At 33.3% G+C, this 21,378-nt stretch overlaps 2 protein-coding genes across 11 annotated transcripts in view; one reads left to right on the forward strand and one right to left on the reverse strand.

The window, feature by feature from the left end:
- Positions 1-1,380: 1,380 nt before the first annotated feature.
- Positions 1,381-4,687, reverse strand: LOC139111572 (MAPK regulated corepressor interacting protein 2). 4 transcript variants are annotated; one of them, XM_070671971.1, is made up of 4 exons: positions 4,441-4,687; positions 3,256-3,365; positions 3,039-3,164; positions 1,381-2,800 (listed from the first exon to the last, which is right to left on the reverse strand). In XM_070671971.1, the coding sequence occupies exons 1-4, from the start codon at positions 4,443-4,445 to the stop codon at positions 2,724-2,726; spliced, it is 318 nt and encodes a 105-aa protein (XP_070528072.1). In that variant the 5' UTR covers positions 4,446-4,687; the 3' UTR covers positions 1,381-2,723. The 4 variants fall into 4 exon arrangements, with proteins under 4 accessions (XP_070528072.1, XP_070528064.1, XP_070528080.1 ...); XM_070671963.1 differs by having other exon boundaries at positions 3,256-3,368; XM_070671979.1 differs by lacking the exon at positions 4,441-4,687 and adding an exon at positions 3,574-3,825.
- A 190-nt stretch (positions 4,688-4,877) lies between these two features.
- Positions 4,878-21,378, forward strand: part of Unc-13-4a (BAI1 associated protein 3) — a 65,730-nt gene continuing 49,229 nt past the window's right edge. The window contains exons 1-9 of one of the 7 annotated variants that reach the window (XM_070671753.1): positions 4,878-4,973; positions 5,269-5,354; positions 5,454-5,581; positions 6,382-6,577; positions 7,252-7,460; positions 8,337-8,437; positions 8,504-8,682; positions 8,764-8,899; positions 8,997-9,031. The gene's annotated coding sequence lies outside the window, so the exon portion shown is untranslated. Of the gene's footprint in view, positions 4,974-5,127; positions 5,374-5,434; positions 5,582-6,381; positions 6,578-7,251; positions 7,461-8,011; positions 8,110-8,336; positions 8,438-8,503; positions 8,683-8,763; positions 8,900-8,996; positions 9,032-16,613; positions 17,447-21,378 lie in introns of those variants that run through there. The other 6 variants (XM_070671762.1, XM_070671805.1, XM_070671794.1 and 3 more) reach the window with 6 other exon arrangements.

Below are 21,378 nucleotides of genomic sequence, written 5' to 3' on the forward strand. Positions count from 1 at the left end.
GCCGTCGAGAACCGCCGAGAACAGCCGAGAACCACCGAGCTCTTCTATTCCCCCGTACTCGATGGCCAAGGGAGGAGATCGAGAGGAGGGAAGTCACGTACGCTGGCCGCAACAAATGCTATATCTGTCTTGCACTGGACGTACGACGACTCGTATCGTTCCACCTGTTCGGTCCATATCACCTCTCTGCGTCTCTCGCACCGAGAGCGGTAGGACCTTTGAAAGGGTGTGGGGTAGGGGAATGGGGGTTGAGAGAAACGCGAGCCGGCGAGCGAGCTCTCTTTGTGTTTACAACAGCAGCGCGCTGTACCGCGCGCGGTTCTGCTACCAAAACAAACGGTCGATCGAGCATTTGCTTTTGTACGTATTAACTCCGGCGTAACATTTAGTTTCGCGCTACGGAATACTTGAAGTGAAACAGCTATGTTTCCGTCTTACAATGTGAATTATACCGTACCCTAGGTACACCTTAAGCTCAATGTCGCTCGAATTTTGTCAAGGTATCAATGAACCGTGATGGATACATATTATTCATGCTCGTGTGAATTTATACTTCTTACTTGTCTAATTGGTTTTAACAAAATAAAATATTTTCTGATATTTAATAAATTGAGAAAGTAATACTGAATTGCTACGAAAGACACAAAAGTTTTTTTTTCTTTTTTATCTTCGTATCTATATGGCACTATTTTATTGCTCTCGAAAATAAAAAATGTTTATTAATTTAAAAATTAAATACGATTTAATTCACTCTTTGTCTTGAACAATAAAATTGATTCGCACCGAACGACAATACAGTTTCGGATTTTTCCGCTTCTTTTCATTGCTATTTGTGTCGGTAATCCTATTTAAAATAATTAACAGTTATTTCAAATATTTATTTAAAAAGGAATTTTTTAATATAATATAAACGTCTTTTTTTTTAATTGACAATTTTTCAGATAAAAAAATTTAATAAACAAGCGTAAAAAATTTAGAATATTAATTTTAGAAGAATTCACAATTTACTAGTGTCTCTTTGGTATGATAGCTATCGACGGTTCGGTTATACCTCACATTCCATTCGTGAAATATCACGCGAATAGCTGCCGTGTCAGTAGCCTAGCCTAATGCACTCGAAGAATTCATCGTTTCTCAGGAATTTCATATGTATCGTCGTTATACAAGCTTGACCTAATGCACTAGATATCAATCAATCACAAATTTCTCGCACTCTCATTTCAATATTATTTCTCAAAATATTAAATATGCAATAATACGTTAAATTTTTATACACAAAATTACAATTTACATCAGAAAATACACAAACTATTTCCCTTACGACAAACAATATTAAATCGGATGGGAATAAACAGGAAACAAAGTAGAAATATTCAGACGTATATAGAAAGACATTGCTCATTATTGTTTTGTCATTAGAAACATTATATGATTAAACTTATATAGTAACTATACACGCATAGATGTACATACATATACAATAATAAGAGTAATACATATGTTGTATATTTAAAAATCGCAATAATCATATTATTTTACATTGCGATTAAGTGCAACTTGTACGTTAATAAAATTTTTTTTGACAGGTGGAAAATGTATTTATAATTTACGTATTAAGCTAAAGTGCAGTCATTTTATGGACGTGAAAAAATCTCTTGAAAATGTGAGATGTAACATGTGAAAAAGTACATTTATGTGTATATGCTAAAATACATATTCTAAAATTTACCTATGAAACTTTTATCAAACAAGCTTGAGCACTCTGTAAATGCTTTGTGCACTGTTGAGCAGTAAATTTACTTCGCCCAACATTGCTAAGAGATTTAAAACGTATGATTATCTTCAGATTTGCTTTAAAGAACGTGGAAAGATTTGTCTTCTATAAATTTATATTACATATAAATTTTATATATAATTGTATATATAAAATTTATATAACATATAAATGACATTATATATAATTATATAATATATATATATATATAAAGTATTATTATATATTTATATATTGTGTTATTTAAAAACTAAAATAAATAGTTTCACATATTTTTCTTAATTATAAAACATCTCTCTCCAGTTTTACAAAGACAATACAAACAGATATTTTTCTGATTATTTAGTGTGTCTTTAAAATAGCAAAAAAAGTCTAATATGTTTCATTAAAACATATTTGACATAAAAGGAATGTTCTCGTATAACAATGCTTACACCGCTATTATATTTCCACTACTTAATTTTTTCTATTCATATTAAATAATGTTTAGCACATTTTTTTCATATTTATCTCGTATTACAATCTACATTCCTTCTTTTTGCTTTCTTTGTTTATTAAAAAATTTAAAAAACTTTGTTTAAATAAATACATTTGTCATATCTAAAATAGAATTGGGATTCAATTTTTAACACCTATGAGTTTCGTTTTGTTGCGTAAAAATCGCCTTAAAAGAGTAAGCCGTATCTTTTAAATAAATTAACTTCAATAAGAAAGTTTCGAGAAGATTGTCGTTTTCTGCTTTTTGCTCTAATCAAATAACATAATGTTTAATCTTACTTTTTATGTCTTTCTGTAGTTTCTTACTCGAATCCCAGTTCTACAATACCATTGTGAATGTTAAATGCATCAACCTCAAACGAAAGATTAAATCCGCCATCAGCATTTATCTTTTTTGTTTCTTATGTCTGTTTGAAAATGTTCGATTGTAATCAGTATGTTGGGCCTGGCACTAGGAATTTGCATTCCTAGTAATACTTTGTACAACACGTTGTCCCCACCATGCCTCCAAATTAAATGGCTCAAAATCTGCAAAATATGTAAAATGCATCATATCTAATATATTTTTTTTTAATCCATAACATATTTCACACCAAATAAAATAAAACAAAATAATTGAACATCTTCAAAAAATAAAAACTAATCTCCAGTATTATATATTACATTATAATCTTAACTAAATTAAGACCAAGACATAAAAACAAGAGAAATATAATTTTATTATATTGTTATTATTTTTATAAAGCACAGAAAACAAAATGTTTACCTTTTAACTGTGGATTTGGCTCACGTTCTTGATAATATGTGACTGACGCTCCATTTCTATAATTGGAGGTATTACTATGTGGCTGATTGTGACACATATCTAGCTCTCTAGATACAGAATTCCATGCTGAAAAAGATGAAACAAATGTAAAAAAAAAATACAGACTTCTTGGGGACAAATTTTAGTCAAATTTAATTAAATTAAAATGCATATTTACAATCATAGATATACTTGATCAGGTCAAAATGTTGCGCCAGTGTCTCTGGCTGATGTCTAGAAGGTATTGAAGATGGCCTCTTCCCATTCATTGTAGTCATCTGTGATCTACTGCTACAAACAACATAATTCGAATAAGTAATTATTCTAAGCATACAATTTTCAAATTTTAATTTCTTTTATTTAGCAATTAATTGACTTTGATAGAATTTAATAAAAAAAAAGAACTTGATTCTAATATAATCTAGCTCAATTAAAAAACACAAATTATAATGATATGTCACTTATTAGTATAGAAAGAAAATAAAAAGAAACATACATGTAATTAAAATTATATGAGTTATCGCATGACGTAGACTTGATGCAATCATAGATAAATATTTCACCAAGATATTTTAAAAACTCCAGTCTACTGTATTATATAGATTACAACAATCAGGACTTCGATTCATAACTATCACACATGTGACTTGATAATTTACGATAACGTCGCCAAACCCCGATGTAAGCCAGTGAAAATCACGCGACGACAATGCAGCTCCTACGTGACAAGTTGTGTTGCACGCATATCAGAATCCATACATACATAAAAGCCTGCGTATGTGCTCGTAGATTCAGCCATTTTCAAAGCATGCCTCAACGGTGCACACATGTAATCTATCAACAATTAGGCGTGACACGATTCTCACACGCGATAATCGTACATGCACACACGCGTGTGTATATATACAAAAGCCATGCGCGCTGTTTAGATATCCGTAACATGGCGTGCATATACACACACATGCGCATGTATTCATAGGAAGTGATAAAAAAACACACACACACGAGCGTACTTCGGCGGCAAGAGGCGAATATTCTTTAGTCGTACGCGACGTGAATTTTCCGAGTCAGCGAATTAAACACCCGAGGTGTGAATGAACATTTGGGGGTGGGCAGAAATGTCAGCGCGGGAAAGATGGCGACTGATAAACGCAGATGCGCTTTCCCGTTTCCGCCTGTGGACGCGTGCCGTCGTTTTTGCATGCCGCGAAATAGACGCCACGTGTCCCGCTCGGCCCTCCACGGCTAACGACACACGATGAGCACGAGGGCGATTCGCACGGGAGCGCAAGCTAGCACGAGGTGATTCGAAGACGCGCGAAAAACACTACCGTCCGCACGGCAAGCGTGAACGTTACGATACCTCATTTTTCCAAGTTCTGTGTCCCTCCCGGTCTCTCGGCGACGATGCGGCTCGATCGGTCGACGCGACGGATGACGGTGGCCGGGACACGCAGCCTGGACGTGGCTGCGTCGGGACGCGTACGGCGGACGAGGATCCAGCGCCGCTGTGATTAGAGAAACCGTGCTGCTGTGACCAAACGCACAGCTGTGCCAAGCTTACCCTACAGTGGCTGTCAACAATTGCCACGACGCGACCTTTCGACGACGCGGTGCGAGGCGGAAGCTCGCTGGTGGCGGCGCGCGACTGGAGACATGGAAACTCGTTGAAAGAACGCAGGACTATCGCTAGATGGTGCTCGAATGTCGAATTGCTCTATCGTGCCTAAACTATAGAATAGTTCTTTGTTCGTGGTTCATCTGAATACGATGGAAAACAAATATATAACAAGGATCCTGAGGTGGTTGTAAAAGAAGGTAGATATATAAACGCCCGAGATTTGATGAAAGTATATTGAGTATCGAAACGCGGAATATTGATATTATCAATAATAGGTAAATGTCTTTGGTTATTGATTTAAGGCTACCTTCCGAAACGTTCTCTACGAGGAAAATTTTACTCGATGTCCGTTCCGGAAACCGTTTTCGAAACTGTTTCGTAATGGACATTGAGTAAAATTCTTCTCGCTGTTTCTCGCAGAAAACATTTCGGAACGTAACTTAAATATGTAAGTTTTTAGCTTTTATCGTAGTACTAAATTTATATTTTATTATTTTACATGTGCTTTATAGGTAGGAATGCATAATAACATTATATATTGTCATATGAAACTTCTTTTTCTTTCGACAGATCTTTGTTTGATAGATAATCAAAATATGTAATAATAAAATTGCAATTTTAAATTAAAATTAAATGTTATTGGGTGCTAAAGAAACGTACGTATAATATTAAATGGTAATTATTTAAATAATAATTCCTTAATTATTGTACATAAATAGAACATTTAAATGTTTGTACTATTATTTTAATTTCAGTTTTATGTTCACAATGATAAAACATTGGAAAGCCCATCAGAATAATCTAAGAAGAGATTGTAAGAAAAATGCAATTACTTTCGTTTCTCCCTACTGTCTCTGGAATAGATTTAATCATCGTTTAAAAGGTACATCCGTAACACAATAGAATAGAAAAAGTCGATATTCCCATCCTTTTCTTTATAGAAGTTGTTTGAAAACTTATCGTATTATCTGTGGCTTTTTCAATTGTTTCAATTATCGAAATATAACTGTATCAAACATAGTTATCTGTAGAAAATATATACAGCAACTTTTTTCACTTATCGATTATAGTATAAAACTATGCCAGTGAATGGTATCAAATTAAAAAAAAGAAATCCCTTTTCTTTTGTATGAGTAATATTTAATTTATTATTTCTACTTTTGCAACTTTCACTCTTTTGGACATTGTTAAAATTATATTAATACTTTATATTTAAAAGATAGTATTGTTTCAACATCTTTTTATTTTATTTTATTTTATATTATTTTATTAAATTCTTGTTTTTAATTTTTAAATTTATTACGTGAACATTTTCAAGAATAATATAATAGAAACATAATCATAGTATACTTTCTCTTATAATGCAATATACGTTTAATTAAGTTTATCGCCGTTCCTTCGAAGTAAACAGCGTCATTTCAAAATTAAAAAAAATGTGTTCTAAAATTGTTAATTAAGAAAAGACAGCCGTTCTTTGAAACGGTTTCTCAAACTAGGTCATTATATTTAGGAATGCGTCACAAATGCATCTGGTAATTAAACGTAACCCAGTTAATAAGTGAGACAATTTTACATTGTTAGAGCAGCGAATAGAATAGACAAAAGAAATATTAATTACAATGAGCTTTCATAAACCCAATCGAATGCTATAAATGTCTAATTATCTATTTTGATATTTTTCAGCCGACGTTAACAAAGAAGTCGACATCTATATAGAGATATTGTGCGAAACAATTAAACGTCTTCACTGTTGACACTGACGATTAATTACGCCACAAGTTATCACCCGTGAAACCGTAGGTCATACTCGAGGGAAAGAAGTAACGTGCAATACATACATTCATGAAATCGGACAAATGCGTATGCAATGTGGCAACAGGCAAGTACGCATCGATTTCCGATATGCACCGTATGCGCGCCCTTCGTTTCTATAGAGCCCACCGCGCCACGATCCTTCGTCCTTGCCTTCCTTTCTGGTCATGTTAACCATGCGACCAACATAGCGAAGGGCGTATACGAATTTCCGGCATTTTTCTCCGCTCCATCGTAAGTGAACGCTGCAAGCTGCATTGATCAATATTGACTGCGCGAAAGAATTCGGTATATCGTCAGCGGATACATTGTAATACGCATATACATATACGGAATAGCATCGATTGAAGTTGAAGTTTCTTTTCTACGTTGTGTATATTGGAATTTATTACGTCAAGCTGCATCTCGGCGCTCACAAAATTTCTTTTACAAGAAATAAATATTGGAAAAAGTTATTTCTTAATTAGCTCTCTCGTCGTCTTTGAAATACTACGATATTTGCGATAAATAATATATATATTTTTTTTAAAACTTAAATGATATAATATTTATTTAAAATTATCTTATATTTTAATTAGTGTACTTAATTATAAAAACCGATCTAAATGACCTTTATTTCGAACATTGATGGTCTCGTCGGGGAATGTCAATGAAATTAGTTTCCTCTAGCATCACATTATTCGTGTGCATTTATTATTTGTAAAAATTTCCTTAAAAGTCGGTTTATCACATTCATTGCAGCGCTTTTAATGGACACGGCGCTTTCCAACCGCAAAAATAGCAGCGGAGGAAAAGAAGATAGTCACGAAAAATGAAAGAAAATAAATCACCGATGACGCTCAGGTCAAGTAAACGACGATGAGTTGGAAGCCTCCATGGAATTTCAACTGACAGAATAAAGTTGAGAGAGAAAGAAGATGGACGAAGAAGAAATGCTGCGAAACTCACCGGTCTGTAATATTCAGATATCACGGCTAAAATTAATATTATTTTATTTTGTGAATTTATTTAAATTACGAGTGAACGGAGTAAGTCTTGAGCGACCAAAAATATTCTTTGATATTCTCTTTACTTTTCAATTTATTAACAAAATAAGAGCTTGATCACTAAATTATACAAAATTTAATTTATATTCATCGAGTACGTGGGATATTAACTATTACTAGCCATAATAGAGCACGCACTTTTTTTTTTTTTTTTTTTTATCTATGAATAATTTTTTATATATTTATGCATTATTTATATTCCACTTCTTAAACTGCTCCGCGTCAGCTACAAATAATCAAGTAAAAGCCATTTCTACCATGCGAATCAATTTCAATCTCGGCTCGGTAGAGTTAAACAGCGAGTTAAGTCGATATCGAAAGATAATTGGCATTGATGAAATTTGATTTAAGCGCGCTTTGAATAAGTTCCGATTAACCGAGTCGGCCATTATATTTCAGTACTACCACCGGTATTTTCTCTCGACGCGTTGCGAAGGTGCCGCGCGCGCGAAAAATACAGTTGGCAGTACAAAAAGTTAATGGCCGATTCGTTTAACCAGGAACTTGATCGCAGGCAGCCCGCTTAATCCATCTCTCAACGCATCCATCGATTGTAAGTCCATAACATATTAATATACATAGTACTTAATGTAAAAATCGGCATACGTGATTTATTTTAACGCGTGAAGTGCGTAGCGCTCGAGATCGATACGCAGAAGCTAATGACGAACGGCGGTACATGACTCGCAAATTATCGTTACGTCGTCACTTTAATGTTTGTCTGCCGGCAGTCGGGCGCATTGTTGAGCTTTCAGAAGTATATATTATTTTATAACGCAGGAAGTTCGTCCGGTCGACCGAGGTACCCAGAGGAAGTCAACCGAGCGGCGTCGTGACTCGCATATCGACACGTCGTTACAGTGATCTTTACCTCTCGACAGGCAAGTATATCGCAAAGCGTCAAAAAAAAGCTACATTTATTTAATTTTCTTATTTTTATGTTACAGATCATCGTAGCACATTCCAAAGTAAATAGTACGTAGACAGAGGTCGGTGGCTTTGGGTCGGACAGTGTAGGCTCGTGCGATGTTTCCCCACTGCTTCCTCATTCTTCAACCGGCAGGCGAACACACAACACACACGCAGCGGATCTTCGTACACACGGCGTCGAAAAGTCGAACTTATTGTACGTTTATTTATCACCTGATTTTATGTTATAAAATAATTTATCTTCATTATCTAATTAAAATTTGTCTTTTCTGTTTAGATAAGCATCCGGACAACCCAACGGATCCTCACTTTGTCTTGTGCGCGGTAGAAAGAAACAACCCAAAGCCCTGATGTTCTGAGAGGAGGAGAAGGAGGCTTCGGAGAAGCTCTTGCTTCGGCGGAGCAACCCATGGGTAAGAATTAATAATTATTTTTTTATTAAATTAACGTTGTTCTTACACACGTAAAAATTACTTTTGTTTTAACAGTGAACTTATTTGTATGTTACAGATCATCAAAAAAACTCCGCTGCTGCGCATCGATCGGTAAGTCAAATGTAATTTTTTATTTATAGTATTAAAATTCGGGTGGGAAAAATGATACTGCACACGGTAAAATAATATTAACAATGTAATAAAAAATATCTAAATAAAATACATATAATAACACAACGCGGTATAGTACAGAATAATATAATACAATATAAAGGAAAAAGATTAAAAAGTATTAATTACAGAAGACGAATATATTAATTAGCGCGGTACACCAAAAATATTATCACGACGTTGCTATTTAAATGAAGAGATCATTTATTCATCTAACAGATGCTTTCGACAGTTTGTAGATGGCAATTTCTTTTGCCGACAATTGTAATAGCCAGCTCGAAATACATTCACAGGAGAGTTGTTATGAATGCCAGTTATTGCGTCAGTTTCTCAACTTCGTTATTTGAATAGTTCGGATTCTTCACCAGTCTGATTCCGGTATTAGCAATCCGGAAAATTCCATTAATGCAGGCACTTGATTGCAGAGTTCATGATACGCGTGTATCTTTTGGCTTTAATATTATTCGTATAACGTTTAAAGTGGGTGTATCTAACTCGGCACTTTTCTAATCACTGAATTAAATTAAATTTAGCTAAAGCACAGTTGCGCTTAAGTCAAAGATAGGAGAACGCGTGTAAACTAAAAAAAATTATTGTTTTTTAGACATTTACGCTTTCTCATTTTTTTGCATTATACGTATAGGTAATTTTTTATAGAAGTAATGTTAGTATTGAATATAGAACAAGCTTTTCTAACTTTTTCGTTCACATCTTTCCCCCATAAGGAAAATTTTTTACTGTTTTGATAATGAGCTCAGTAACTAGTCAAACTAAGACCAAACTTAACCGACGTTGGAATTAATCCCGCACCTTAGTATGCGACTAGAATGCGGCTAGAATGCAATATTCTATAATAAGTGCTGTAGCTTCCGATGCGCAACGGTGATCGCAGGTATTTCCGCTTCGAATTATACGCCCTGACATAAAGGATGAATTAATTATAACAGCTCATTTCTCTAATTATAACAGGCAGTTTCGTAAATATTGTATGAACTTTAGGACACATGATTCGCATTTGTAGTCTTATTTATGTATTTCATATTTTACATAAAAGATGTAAGATTGAATCTAGCGCGAAGTCTTTCTTTACATATGTACATAGAAATCGGTGGGAGAAAACTCGTGTTAGAATATATTATATCGGTGATATTGCAATATGTACATAAAATATTACAAGCAAAGTAAACGTTTACTCCAAAAAAAAAAAAAGCAGATTATTTTTTTATTTAATATAAAAGTTCGAAAAATTTATATAAATTTAAATTTGAATAATTTTACTTAATTGTTATTAATAAATTTAACGCATATCCTTTTGATTTTTAAAAAAGAAAATAGAAAATATGATAAGAAGCTTAAAGGCGAAATAAATAAAGATTGTACGTTTACGCGCAATTATAAACAGGTCAAATCTGTTCTTGAAAAAGTTTTTTTTTTTTAATCTTTTGTCGCATACGTTGGGTTCGCTCAATATGTCGAGGACGTAAAAATGTCGGTCGAAAGGATTACCGAAGCTTCTCCTCTCAGCACCACCACTTCAAAGCTTCGCGTGTGCAAGAAAGAACAATTTCTTTTTCGTATTCATGCCTTCGAGTCAACCCCCACAATCCGTCTGAGATCAACTTACTTAGGATTACGTCCGGACTTGTGTCTCAAAATTTATGCCAATATTGAACCGGCCATTTCTTCTTGCTGACCATTTCTATACTTAACATTATCTCCGATAAATTTTTATATTTTTATTTTTCGTGAATATTTTGTATTTTTACAATTTTGTGATTCTATCCATTGTTGGATATATTACTAACTAATTTATACAATATTTGTAGAGAAAATAGAAATATTAGCACACAATTATTCACAATTGAAACGCGTACAAGTAATAGATACATTTTAATGATTTTAATTAATTTAAACAATTAAGAAATTTTGTTTGTTGCACAGTTTGCTAAATTATTTGTTAAATATTCAAGATGTTTAGTTATTTTTCGTATTTTACTGCTATTTTAAAGCTTTATCGTATTATTCTAAGCTATGGGATACATCGAGTGGATGTTAACGAACTTTACGGCGAGCTGTCACATCGGCTATTAATGCAGACAAAACTTTGTTTGCTGCATCAGTTATTTGATGATAACAGGCACCTATGTTGTTAGATAATCTCTGTTAATTAAGCGTCGCCCTTGTTAATTACCGGAAATGTAAATTCCTGTGAAAGTTAAATCGTTTTCTCCAGTTTTTAAAAGTTATGAACAAACAAAACAAAAATACTACGAGTATTAACTTCAACTCTTTTTTTTTTTTTTTTTTTTTTATGACAATCTATTTCATCAGCGGCTTCTATAGTTTTTATGCCCTCTATGCAAAAGCAAACCCGCGTATATTGTAAGTTTATTATCGTTTGCAGACCGCTTTTACATTTTGTAGCAATACGGGCAACAGAAAAATTTATTTCTAAATATAATATATATTTATTTAAGAGACAAATATTATCTGTAAAGATAATAACGTTAGGAATCACAAATAATCTCCGCGTTACGAGAGGTCGCACGTAATGCACTTTATACACATGCACGAATACCTTACAGCGGAATTTATAGCGGTTTGTTATTGATGGCAAAAGTGGTCCGTCCGGATTTACTGATATCGACTTCATTAGAAATTGAGTTCAATTTAAGTTTCGTCCCGGGTTGATTCCCTCTTCACTATTGAATCGACAATGCTTCATTGTTGCGTCGAATCTAATCTCGAATCTGCTTCGATGCGAGAAGCGCAGAAATCAGCGTTCGTTTATAATCAAGATAAATTCACGTAATCTGTATATCTCGCGGCGCGCGCTTTTTTAATTAGTTTCTTTGTTGTTTGCAATATAAACATTTGTGGCAGATTTAATTAAACTGATTACTACATTAGTTCTGTTAAGATTCAAATTACATAAGTTTTTTTTAATAAATAATAACAAATTTAAATTGAATAATGTTGCTTGTAGTAATTTTTTTGGTATTGCAATCGTGTTTAGTTTCGAGAATAAGAACTTCTAAAAATTTGATTAACAATTAAATGCATTAAGGACAATACATCTCGAAAAAAAAAGTTAATTGCGTGAAAATTTGAAATAACATCTGTATATCGTTTTAAACAAAAGGAAAATGTATTGGCTGCAGGTTTTTGATCTTATTTTTATTTCCGACTCTGATATGTCGCACAAAAAACTGTAGCTCACTCTTCTTTCTAGTATTTATTTCTTATTTTTATTTTTACTCATGATTCGTTTGTGAGTCGAACTACCAAGAAAATATATTTCCGCAGCTCACTCGACCGACATTCAAAATGAAGAAAAAGGGAAGATCACGCGGAAACTTATTTAGAACAGTCACAAAAAATACGGATGACTGAGAAACAGCGAAACAAAATAATGATAGTTGCTTGGGGTGGGAAAAAAATTCGACTTTAAATAAATATTATAATTATTTGAACGAAAGCAAAATTTATTTATTAACGTAGTAAAAAAAAACTTATTTGTAAAAAAAAAATTAAGTTTAACCTGATAGTGAATAATAGCTTTCATATACCTTTTTCGTGATAAATTGAGCTCTCAAATTACTGATGTACGTCGGAGAAAATTACAGATGTTGGATAGATTACAGTAGCAAAGTATTATAATCGGTATAATAAATTAACTTTATGCATGAAATAGCGTTACGTTTTCTAAATTGAAGTTAATTAAGCGTGAACACGTAAATGCATTACATTGCGCGTATAACAAGTAATTACGTTTAATATCGTGAACTTACGCTCTTTATTTTATTTCTACAAAGCTTTAGTTTGATAGACAAAATTATTAGTTAGGAGCGCACTTGTAATCGAAGCGCATTTTAATCAGAACGAAAAATTTATATATCTATTTGAGAGAATTAATTCGGCGGTAATTCGGCATGGGTGAAATTGAAAGATAGCAATTTTCACGATGTACTATACATGGGTTGTGCTGTACGCGTTACACCGTACTGCGGAAAATGTCAGGGATGCATTCTGGATGGAATTGGAAAATTGCGCGACCTACGAAATTTTTATATGTACCGATAAAAGTAATTTGCCGTTTTGTTTCTACAACCCGCATGAACAGAATAAATCGGAATAAACAAATGCAACAGGAAATTTTATTATAATATGATAATTCGTCTTTTAAAATATTAATTGTTAAATTTAGAACGTATCACTTTGATGAAATTATGACAGCAATAATTATTGATCGATGACAATAATTTTGCGAATTTAAGATAGGTCTGTATGTTGTATTATATCGACGTGTAGGAAGGCTATTGATGCATCGTAAGCAGAACAGTATAAAATAGATCGTTGAAAAGAAAGATTGTCAGAATTCCTTCAAATTGTCAACGAGCATCGTCTATGCTCTTATTCATCTCCGTTGTGCCACAATCGCTATTAATGGCTAAGCATCTCTCGACCTGGAAACTCCAACTTGTAAGACTGGAAGATATTACGTGGTAGAAAATTTTCTAGAAACCGCGCGGTTTTAATCGTGCAATATTAACGATCGGAATTCCTTTTAAATGCAATCGTGACTTATAAAGGTATCGCTTTCGGCGCGCAAAAGAAACGCAAAGAAAAATATACAGGGAAGGAAAGTGAGAAAGGATAAAAGAAAAAAAAGGTTCCATATTTCTCAGTTAAATCTGTTTAAAAATGTTGTAGCCAAAGTTAATGTAATAGTTAAAAGTAAATTTATCGCTCTTCTGAAAAATAAGAATTTGACTTTGATTTTTTTATTTTTAAATAAACAAAGATAATTTTTCAAGGTTAAAGTTTTAATTAAGATTGCATTTTTATTTTGTTATTTTTATATTATTGACTGTTAATGCTGTTGGGTAATATTATAACAAAAATAGAACGGAAACATTGTATGTTTTATGTATTAAAACAAATAGCAAAAAATTTTAGAGAAGTTCAAAGGTAATGTATTGAATATCACGATGTTTGAGCCTTTTTGAAAGTTGAAAAGTCACGTTTCAAAGTACTTGCGATGTGTAACATTATCAATTTGAAATATCTTTTATGATTTTATTACAAGTTAGAAAATTCATATTTTTTCTTGGCGTATAAAATTTAGAAATTCGAAAATTTAAGATTATCTACGAAATTTTAATCTTTTAATAAATTAAATAAAAAATCTGTTATTGTAAGAAAGTATTACTACCAACTTTTTATTAACTAAAGTTAATAGTTCAAAAGGTTTAATAGTTTTACAGTGTAACAAGAAAGTTAGGGTTTTAAATATTTATGCATTTTCTATTTTAGTATCTACTGTTAAATTTTTTAAGAGAAGATGGGAAATAAATTAAAAGAGCTTAATAATAACGAAATGTTTTAATTTTGTTATAAAAAGAAAATTTTTATTGGCAAGTTAACATAAAGCTTTCAATAGCTAGAATTTTCAATAATATTAATAACATTAATACAAAACGTTGGCGTACGATAATTCCAGATTGCGTCTTCAGATCAAATAGTTAATGAAAAATTTCCATTAAGAGTTGTGTGCTCTAGCACTATTATTCTGTACACCTCATAGCGACGTCTATCAATGCCATTTACGGTATACGACTATTTGCCTCGGGAATGAAATCGATAATCCGATTTCATTATTACATCGTAGAAACCAGCTACGGTTCTATTAACTAGCATGCGTGTCAATCCCATAAATATACAGTAGCGCACACAATGGCATAAAATAATGCTATCGAGAGCTCAATTTCAGGATGTAGCACATTTTATTTTGTACTTATGTTTTTATTAATTGCAAATTGACAGTCGATGAAGCGATAAAATCTGACATTATTCTGCCTTTATGAAACTCATTTCATATAAAAATTATTTTTATCAATTTGTAACATATCTATTTCCAATACAATTTATTTGAATTTAGAAAACGTTCTTCTTTCCACTTTTTTAATAAAAATAATTGATCCAAATGATCAAAAGAGACAATTGCCGAATATTTACGCGGTTAAAAAAATGTCTATGTATTTTATTTAACATTTTATTCAGTAAAATATACACGTATGGAAAATGCATCTCAAGTTAACAGCAATCATAGAGGAATTCTTGCACGATGAAGTTTAATATCTTGCGTGACTGTCGCGAATAAATGTGAAGTATACTGGTGACATTTGTGCTACCAAGTAATTCTCATGGAAATTACAATCACGCGAATAACGTGCATCGTGCTAGAATCTCCTGCAAGTAGACGGCCTCAGTATTAATCCGAGATGACGTTTTACGTATAGCACTAACACAATCATCATGCTGTTTGCACTGCGTATAGTCAATAATTTTATGAAAAATCCAGAAATCTAATTATAAGAATATTGAGATAGTGGAAATTAATTTTTTATTGTGCTCGATATTACAAGATCTAATGCAACATGTTACAAACAATAGAACTTGGATTATTTTACTGTTAAACTGGAACTGCTTTAAAAAAAATAATTTTTTATTTAAAATAAATGTATAAAAAATTTTTTTTTATTATATTTTAAATTAATATTTTTTAAGTTTTTAAACAATTTCAACATACTTATTAAATTTTTTAATTATTTGCAATGACATTGACTTTCGACAGAATAGACGTACTTAAAAATTAATCCAGATAAAATGTTTAAATTTTACCAATTCGCTTTTTTGTGTTTACACTCGTATATAAAAAGTATTGAAATATATAATATTAATTTTAATACTAACTCTTTGAGCCTTTCTGTTGGACATACATTGGAATTTAGCGTGGAATTGATCAAAGTTGATGTATACATATGTGTATATTTTGCATATTTTACAGAAAAATAATTTGCTTGAATTTATGATCAAAATCTAACATTTTAATATAGATAAAAAAAGTACACAAAAAAAAGTAGCATAAATTATTACAATTTCGGCAATTTTTGTATAATTTCAGGAACAAATTTTTGATAAACGCATGAAATAGTCTCAATCTTGGAAAGAAAAACGTGTATGTCTAAATATTTATAAGCAATAAATAATAATTATGGAATATGTAGGATAAATAAGAGGACCTTTCGTGATTTATTCAATCATATGATTTCTAAGCGAATATAAGCTCGTCGAACATTGATACGAGTAGACTAACCTCCCAGGAATTCTCTTGATCTTCGTAACCTAGAATCGACAATTCGGGTCTCTGGGTCTCTTATCGAAGTTTCGTTCGTTCTCTCCCTCTCTCTCGCTTTCTCTCTCTAGCTTTCCTCTTCGTTTCATTCCCATGTGTAGTGTGAACGCACCCGTACGCGCGCAGGGTACGGCACGGAAGCGGCAGCAGGTATATACCCGGCCTGGCAGGAGCGTAGGTGAGCTAAAATAGATCGATGGACGTGCTGCGCACGCAAGTACCTCCGGTTGTACCCCTGCGGGGGTAGGAAACAGCGCACCACGAACCTTGGTGGGTAGGGCGGTATCGGGAAATAGCTGGAGGGAGTCACTGAAGAGGGTGGAAGCCAGAGGGACACCGCAGGAGAGAGGGGAATCTAGGAACGTAGAAGGAGGGAAACTGTGTTGGAAAAACGAGAGGGCGAGTGTGTAGAAGGAAGCAAGGTGATATTGGGAAATAGAGAGGGTGAATCAGGGAGGGAGATGCATGACGTGGTGTCTAGAATGAAAGAAAAAGAGAAACGTAAAAGATAGTCGCTGGTAAGGGTGTTTCAAGACGGAAAGATGGGTGAAGAAAGTAGGGGTGCTTCGAAGCAACGAGCGGGAAAGAGATAGTTAATACGGTGCTCCAACGTGAGGGCAAAAAAAAAAAATGCGTAAAGATGGTAGAAACGGAGAAGCTTCCACGGAGTAAACGAAAAATGAGGTAGAATAACAGGGATCGAAGCGAGACGAATAATCCGAATTCAGAATAAGAGCGAGATGGACGATAGGCAAAGAGGGGGAGAACAATCCGGTAGGGAGAGAGATGCATCGGGGTGAAATCGGGAGGGTGCAACTGGTGAAAGTGGAAGGAGTGGAACGCGAGTGGATGGCGGGAGAGGGAGAGAGGCACGCGACGACATCTCACCTGTTTATCAACCCGCCAGTCTGGTTTACGCGCCCGGTCATCCGCCGACTCTACAAGTGGCTACTCCACTTCGGCTCTCGAACGTGAATTCGTTCGCTCAACTCTTTATCGCGATTTGTCTTGATAACACCCGGGAATACTTGTACATCGCGAAATTACGTGCGGTGGTATTTGAAAGACCGACACGCCGTGTGTCCGCGATTTGCTTCGGCAGATCTTGCTTCGCGATCGCTTCTTTTCGTCACCATCGTTGAACAAGCTGCGTGACGGTGAGTAATCGGAGTCTGCGTTTGCGATCCTAGTGTGAACTGGGTCACCAGTGGCATCACTAAATCGCGTGGTCGCTTCCGGTCTCTACCGGATCAGGTGGCAAAGACTCCATTCGGAATTTGATACGCGCGCTCGCCCGCGCGCGTGTATGCTTCGGCTCGTGTTATCTACGTGTTAATTATACACATTCAGAAACTTTAGCAATTTTCTACGTAATTGTTTTAATTGTTTTAATTGTCCATTTTGTTGCGGCGCGAAGTTAATCGCGGACGGTGGATCGAATTAAAATTAATATTAAAAGAGATTGAGATTTAATTATTCATTATAGTGGTAGTGATCAATTTCTCGACTGATTATTTCCCTTTCCTCTCGAAGAAATCCGCTACCGTATTCTAAGGAGTTTGATGAATTTATGTAATAAAGGGAAGATATTTCGAAATTAGGAACACTTTTATCAATTCTACTTTTTTAAAAACTTATTCGATTGTTTGAGAGCGAGCAGTAAAAAAAAAAGTTTTGATCAACTTTAACACGGTTGGTTTGTTCAATTTTCTTGAATAAAACGTGTGAAACAAGGTGTCTGCCATTCACAACCGTTTAACGATTGTTGCTTGATAGAATGTCTTTTGATACTTCTCTGTTAATTACGATGTAATTTTTTCGTCGTATTAAATTTAAGCATTGTCACAATAATCGCGAACGTTAGTTACGTGACAGTTAATGATCACGTTAATACAAATTCTATTTAGGTTAGATACGTACGCAATCGACTGGTATAGCAAGTAGTGAGAATCAGCGTACTGTCGGACATGTCGAAGATTATCGGTCTATCTGAATTGTTGTTCGTAGGTCGATGAACAGATAATGTCTCTCGATAGGTGGGAGTGCCAACTCAATGCAATTAGTTAACAACGCAAAATAGACGCGGTTTTTTTCGCGTTGCACTGTTCAGCATTCGATAATATATGTATGTATTATCCAGTTAGGAATTTATTTTTATGAGCGCAAATATTTTCATGTATTACATTTAAATAGCTGGATATTTTTATTAATTTGTTAGGAATTAGACATTCTACTTTGTACTATTCTATGTTTCCAACTGTGTGTATGTATGTTAGATAATATTAATTTAATGCAAGAGGTCGAAAAAGTTTTAATAATGTTTTTATTTAATCGTAAAAAATTCTATTTTGGAATCCATGGGAATACCTACCACGTTATATAAAGTAATCTTCACTAATAAAAAAAAAAAAAAGGTTTTATTTTCAATTTTTATTTTAGCACCTGAAATATTGTAAAACGAAAAAGCATTAAAATAAAATGTATAAAATTTTTCTATTTGAGCATACACATTCATACATCGACATAGAATCAATAAAATAATAACAAAGTTTTGTATTTATAATTTTAAAATACAGCTTTTGATTTATCATTATTATTAATCAAATAATTTAAGTGCTTTGAGATTTTTATGATATGTCGAATTTACATTTAACATTTTATTTATTTGTTTTTATTCTTTTTGTAACGTTGTTAAAATTGTGATCGAGTGTTAATAAGCTAAAGAACAAATAACGTTTTTATAATTTTCTAAACGACATTAATATATTGATCTTTATATAAATAGGAATTATCAGCAAATATGCTATAAATTATCGGATGCATCAAGTTTGTTATACTTGTTGTAGTTGAACCTATTAGAATTATTAAGGTATTAGTCTACATAAACACAGAATTGAAATTATCGAACAGTGTAAAGCAGAGTCTTTGTTAAGAGCGCGACTCGTGCAATCTCTGTTAATTAAACGACAACCGAAACGAGTAATCACTCAGTCCTTGATAGGGTATCGCGTTCAAAGGGTAAAATAGTGAATTCTTACAGTCTTTCTATCGCAATCGATTGGTCAGTGACTTGTCAGTGATGAAAGCACTTTAAGCTAGATCAAAAATGTCTGCTGAGAAAATAAAAAGTTCAGAGAAGAAGCATTAAATGGAAAATATAATTTTGTAATTTGGATTCCTTGTTTAGATGTAAACGTTAAAATTTGTGTAATATTTCTCTTGAAATATATAAATAATTCGTGGCTTTAAATCACAGTATATCGAAAGATAAAAATATTTTTTTTTATCAATAATTTATTTTGCTCTCTCTTGTTTGTCGATATGTTACAGAGATGCTCCGAAATTATCAAATAAATCGTAGTTGAAAAGCTTTGGTGGATATTAAGTGAAAATTTACGAAAGTTTTTCGATATTGGAAAGATTCATCAGAAATTCATCGCTGACTAAAGCACTGTGGAAAACTGATAGCACGCATCCGCGAAAAGATTTTCCTTCGCTCAATCCGACTAAGGATAAACACACTCGTTGAACTGACATACTCGGTTCTACGGCAACCTGCTCGTCGCATTTCCGTAGTTCTGTAAAGAAGAAGGAATGCTGAATTGTGCGAAATAAATTCTGTTATCACGCTCGAATTTAACGCGATGCTAGAATTTCCCCTCGAATTCCGATTTGACCGTACTTAACTCGTTTCTGAAATCGTTGTTGTCAATCTTTATTCAGGTTTATTATCCGAGAAATGATGTTTGATTTAGGTGCCTAGGGTGTTGATAAATTTCGTAAATTTTTAAAGAACATAAAATGCGATTTTTTTTTTTTCTTTGAATTTTTTTAATATAACGATACATGTTTTTACGTTTATTTTTGACTCGACTAAAATAAATGAAATGAAAGTGCACATGCAATATTGGGAGAAATTCACGAAATAATAAATCTTTATTCAAAATTTATTATGAATTAATTTACATAATGTGAATATTATTATCATTATTATATTATCTGACATTTTATACTGTAATGCGTAGTAATTACAAAAAGTTACATTTCTGTAATGACAATAACTTTTTTAAATTCTTAAAAATTAATACAATAATAAAATTGTTTAAATTGTAATATAAATTACAAATATAGCACCTATAGTATTTTTTTTTTTAATTTATATTAATCAACATATATAGAACATCTTTATTTTCGGATTGTAAGTTCTGTTCAGTAAGTCTAACATTGAATCACAGATTGATCCTACGTTAAATTTTCGTGAAGTTGAAATCTGCTCTGCATTCCACTGGAAACTCTACTATCGGTGGTTAGCTGATGACGCTTTGAGGTCTGGAAAATTGAAGCTAATTTACGTAAAGTGCATTATAAATCTCCGACGTGACCTACCCTCTTGTCGTTCTATTAAAGTACATAATGGTGAACAATAGCCAGTACGCATATGTCGCACAAGATTCAAAGAATCTAATTTCTCCTACTTCTCTCTCTCTCTTCCTCCTGTTTCTCTCGCCTTCTCACAGTTAATTTCTCTTTCTTCCTTCCAGTTATTCTCTTTCTCTTATCACTTCTCTTTTGATTGAACTTTTTGAACCGAAAACAATTCCTATACTCGGAACGAACAGCAGTCTGTTCTTCCATCTTTTTCACGATTATCTGTAATGAAATAGGGGGGAGAAAAGCAAAGAGAAAAGCGAGAGGGAAAAAAAAAAGAGTTTTTAATGTTGCGAACACGATAGCTGGATAATAGGAAGCAGTGAGAAAGCGGCCTGCCACGTATAAAAAGGTAGAGAAATCTCTCCGGCGTTAATTTTTCTCAATATTTTTTAGACGTTTTATTGCTTCCTCGTAGATAATATTGCGTCGTAATATTGCTCGTAGTATGGGTATAACAATACGATATTTTAGAATTCTCGTGAAGAGAATCCTTGGAGAATTGCGCACGACTTATTCAAAGTCGAGGATATTGCTTCCAATAGTGTTTTTCTAATGGAAAATTGTTCTGTTCTTTGATAGATTACTCGACTGTTTCGTGAAATCAATACTTACACGTTTAAGAATTTAAAACATTACGTTAATAATGCGTTGCAGAAGA

The sequence above is a fragment of the Cardiocondyla obscurior genome, linkage group LG02, assembly GCF_019399895.1.
Source record: "Cardiocondyla obscurior isolate alpha-2009 linkage group LG02, Cobs3.1, whole genome shotgun sequence".
In the NCBI taxonomy this organism is placed as follows: Eukaryota; Metazoa; Arthropoda; class Insecta; order Hymenoptera; family Formicidae; genus Cardiocondyla; species Cardiocondyla obscurior.

Bases quoted from the DNA above. Each gene is read 5' to 3' on its own strand.
- LOC139111572 (XM_070671963.1), bottom strand. The intron at 3,165-3,255 runs GTAAATATGCAT...CATCTTTTTCAG, and splicing joins GATCAAGTATATCTATGATT to CATGGAATTCTGTATCTAGA. The intron at 2,801-3,038 runs GTAAACATTTTG...CATATTTTGCAG, and splicing joins GCCAAATCCACAGTTAAAAG to ATTTTGAGCCATTTAATTTG.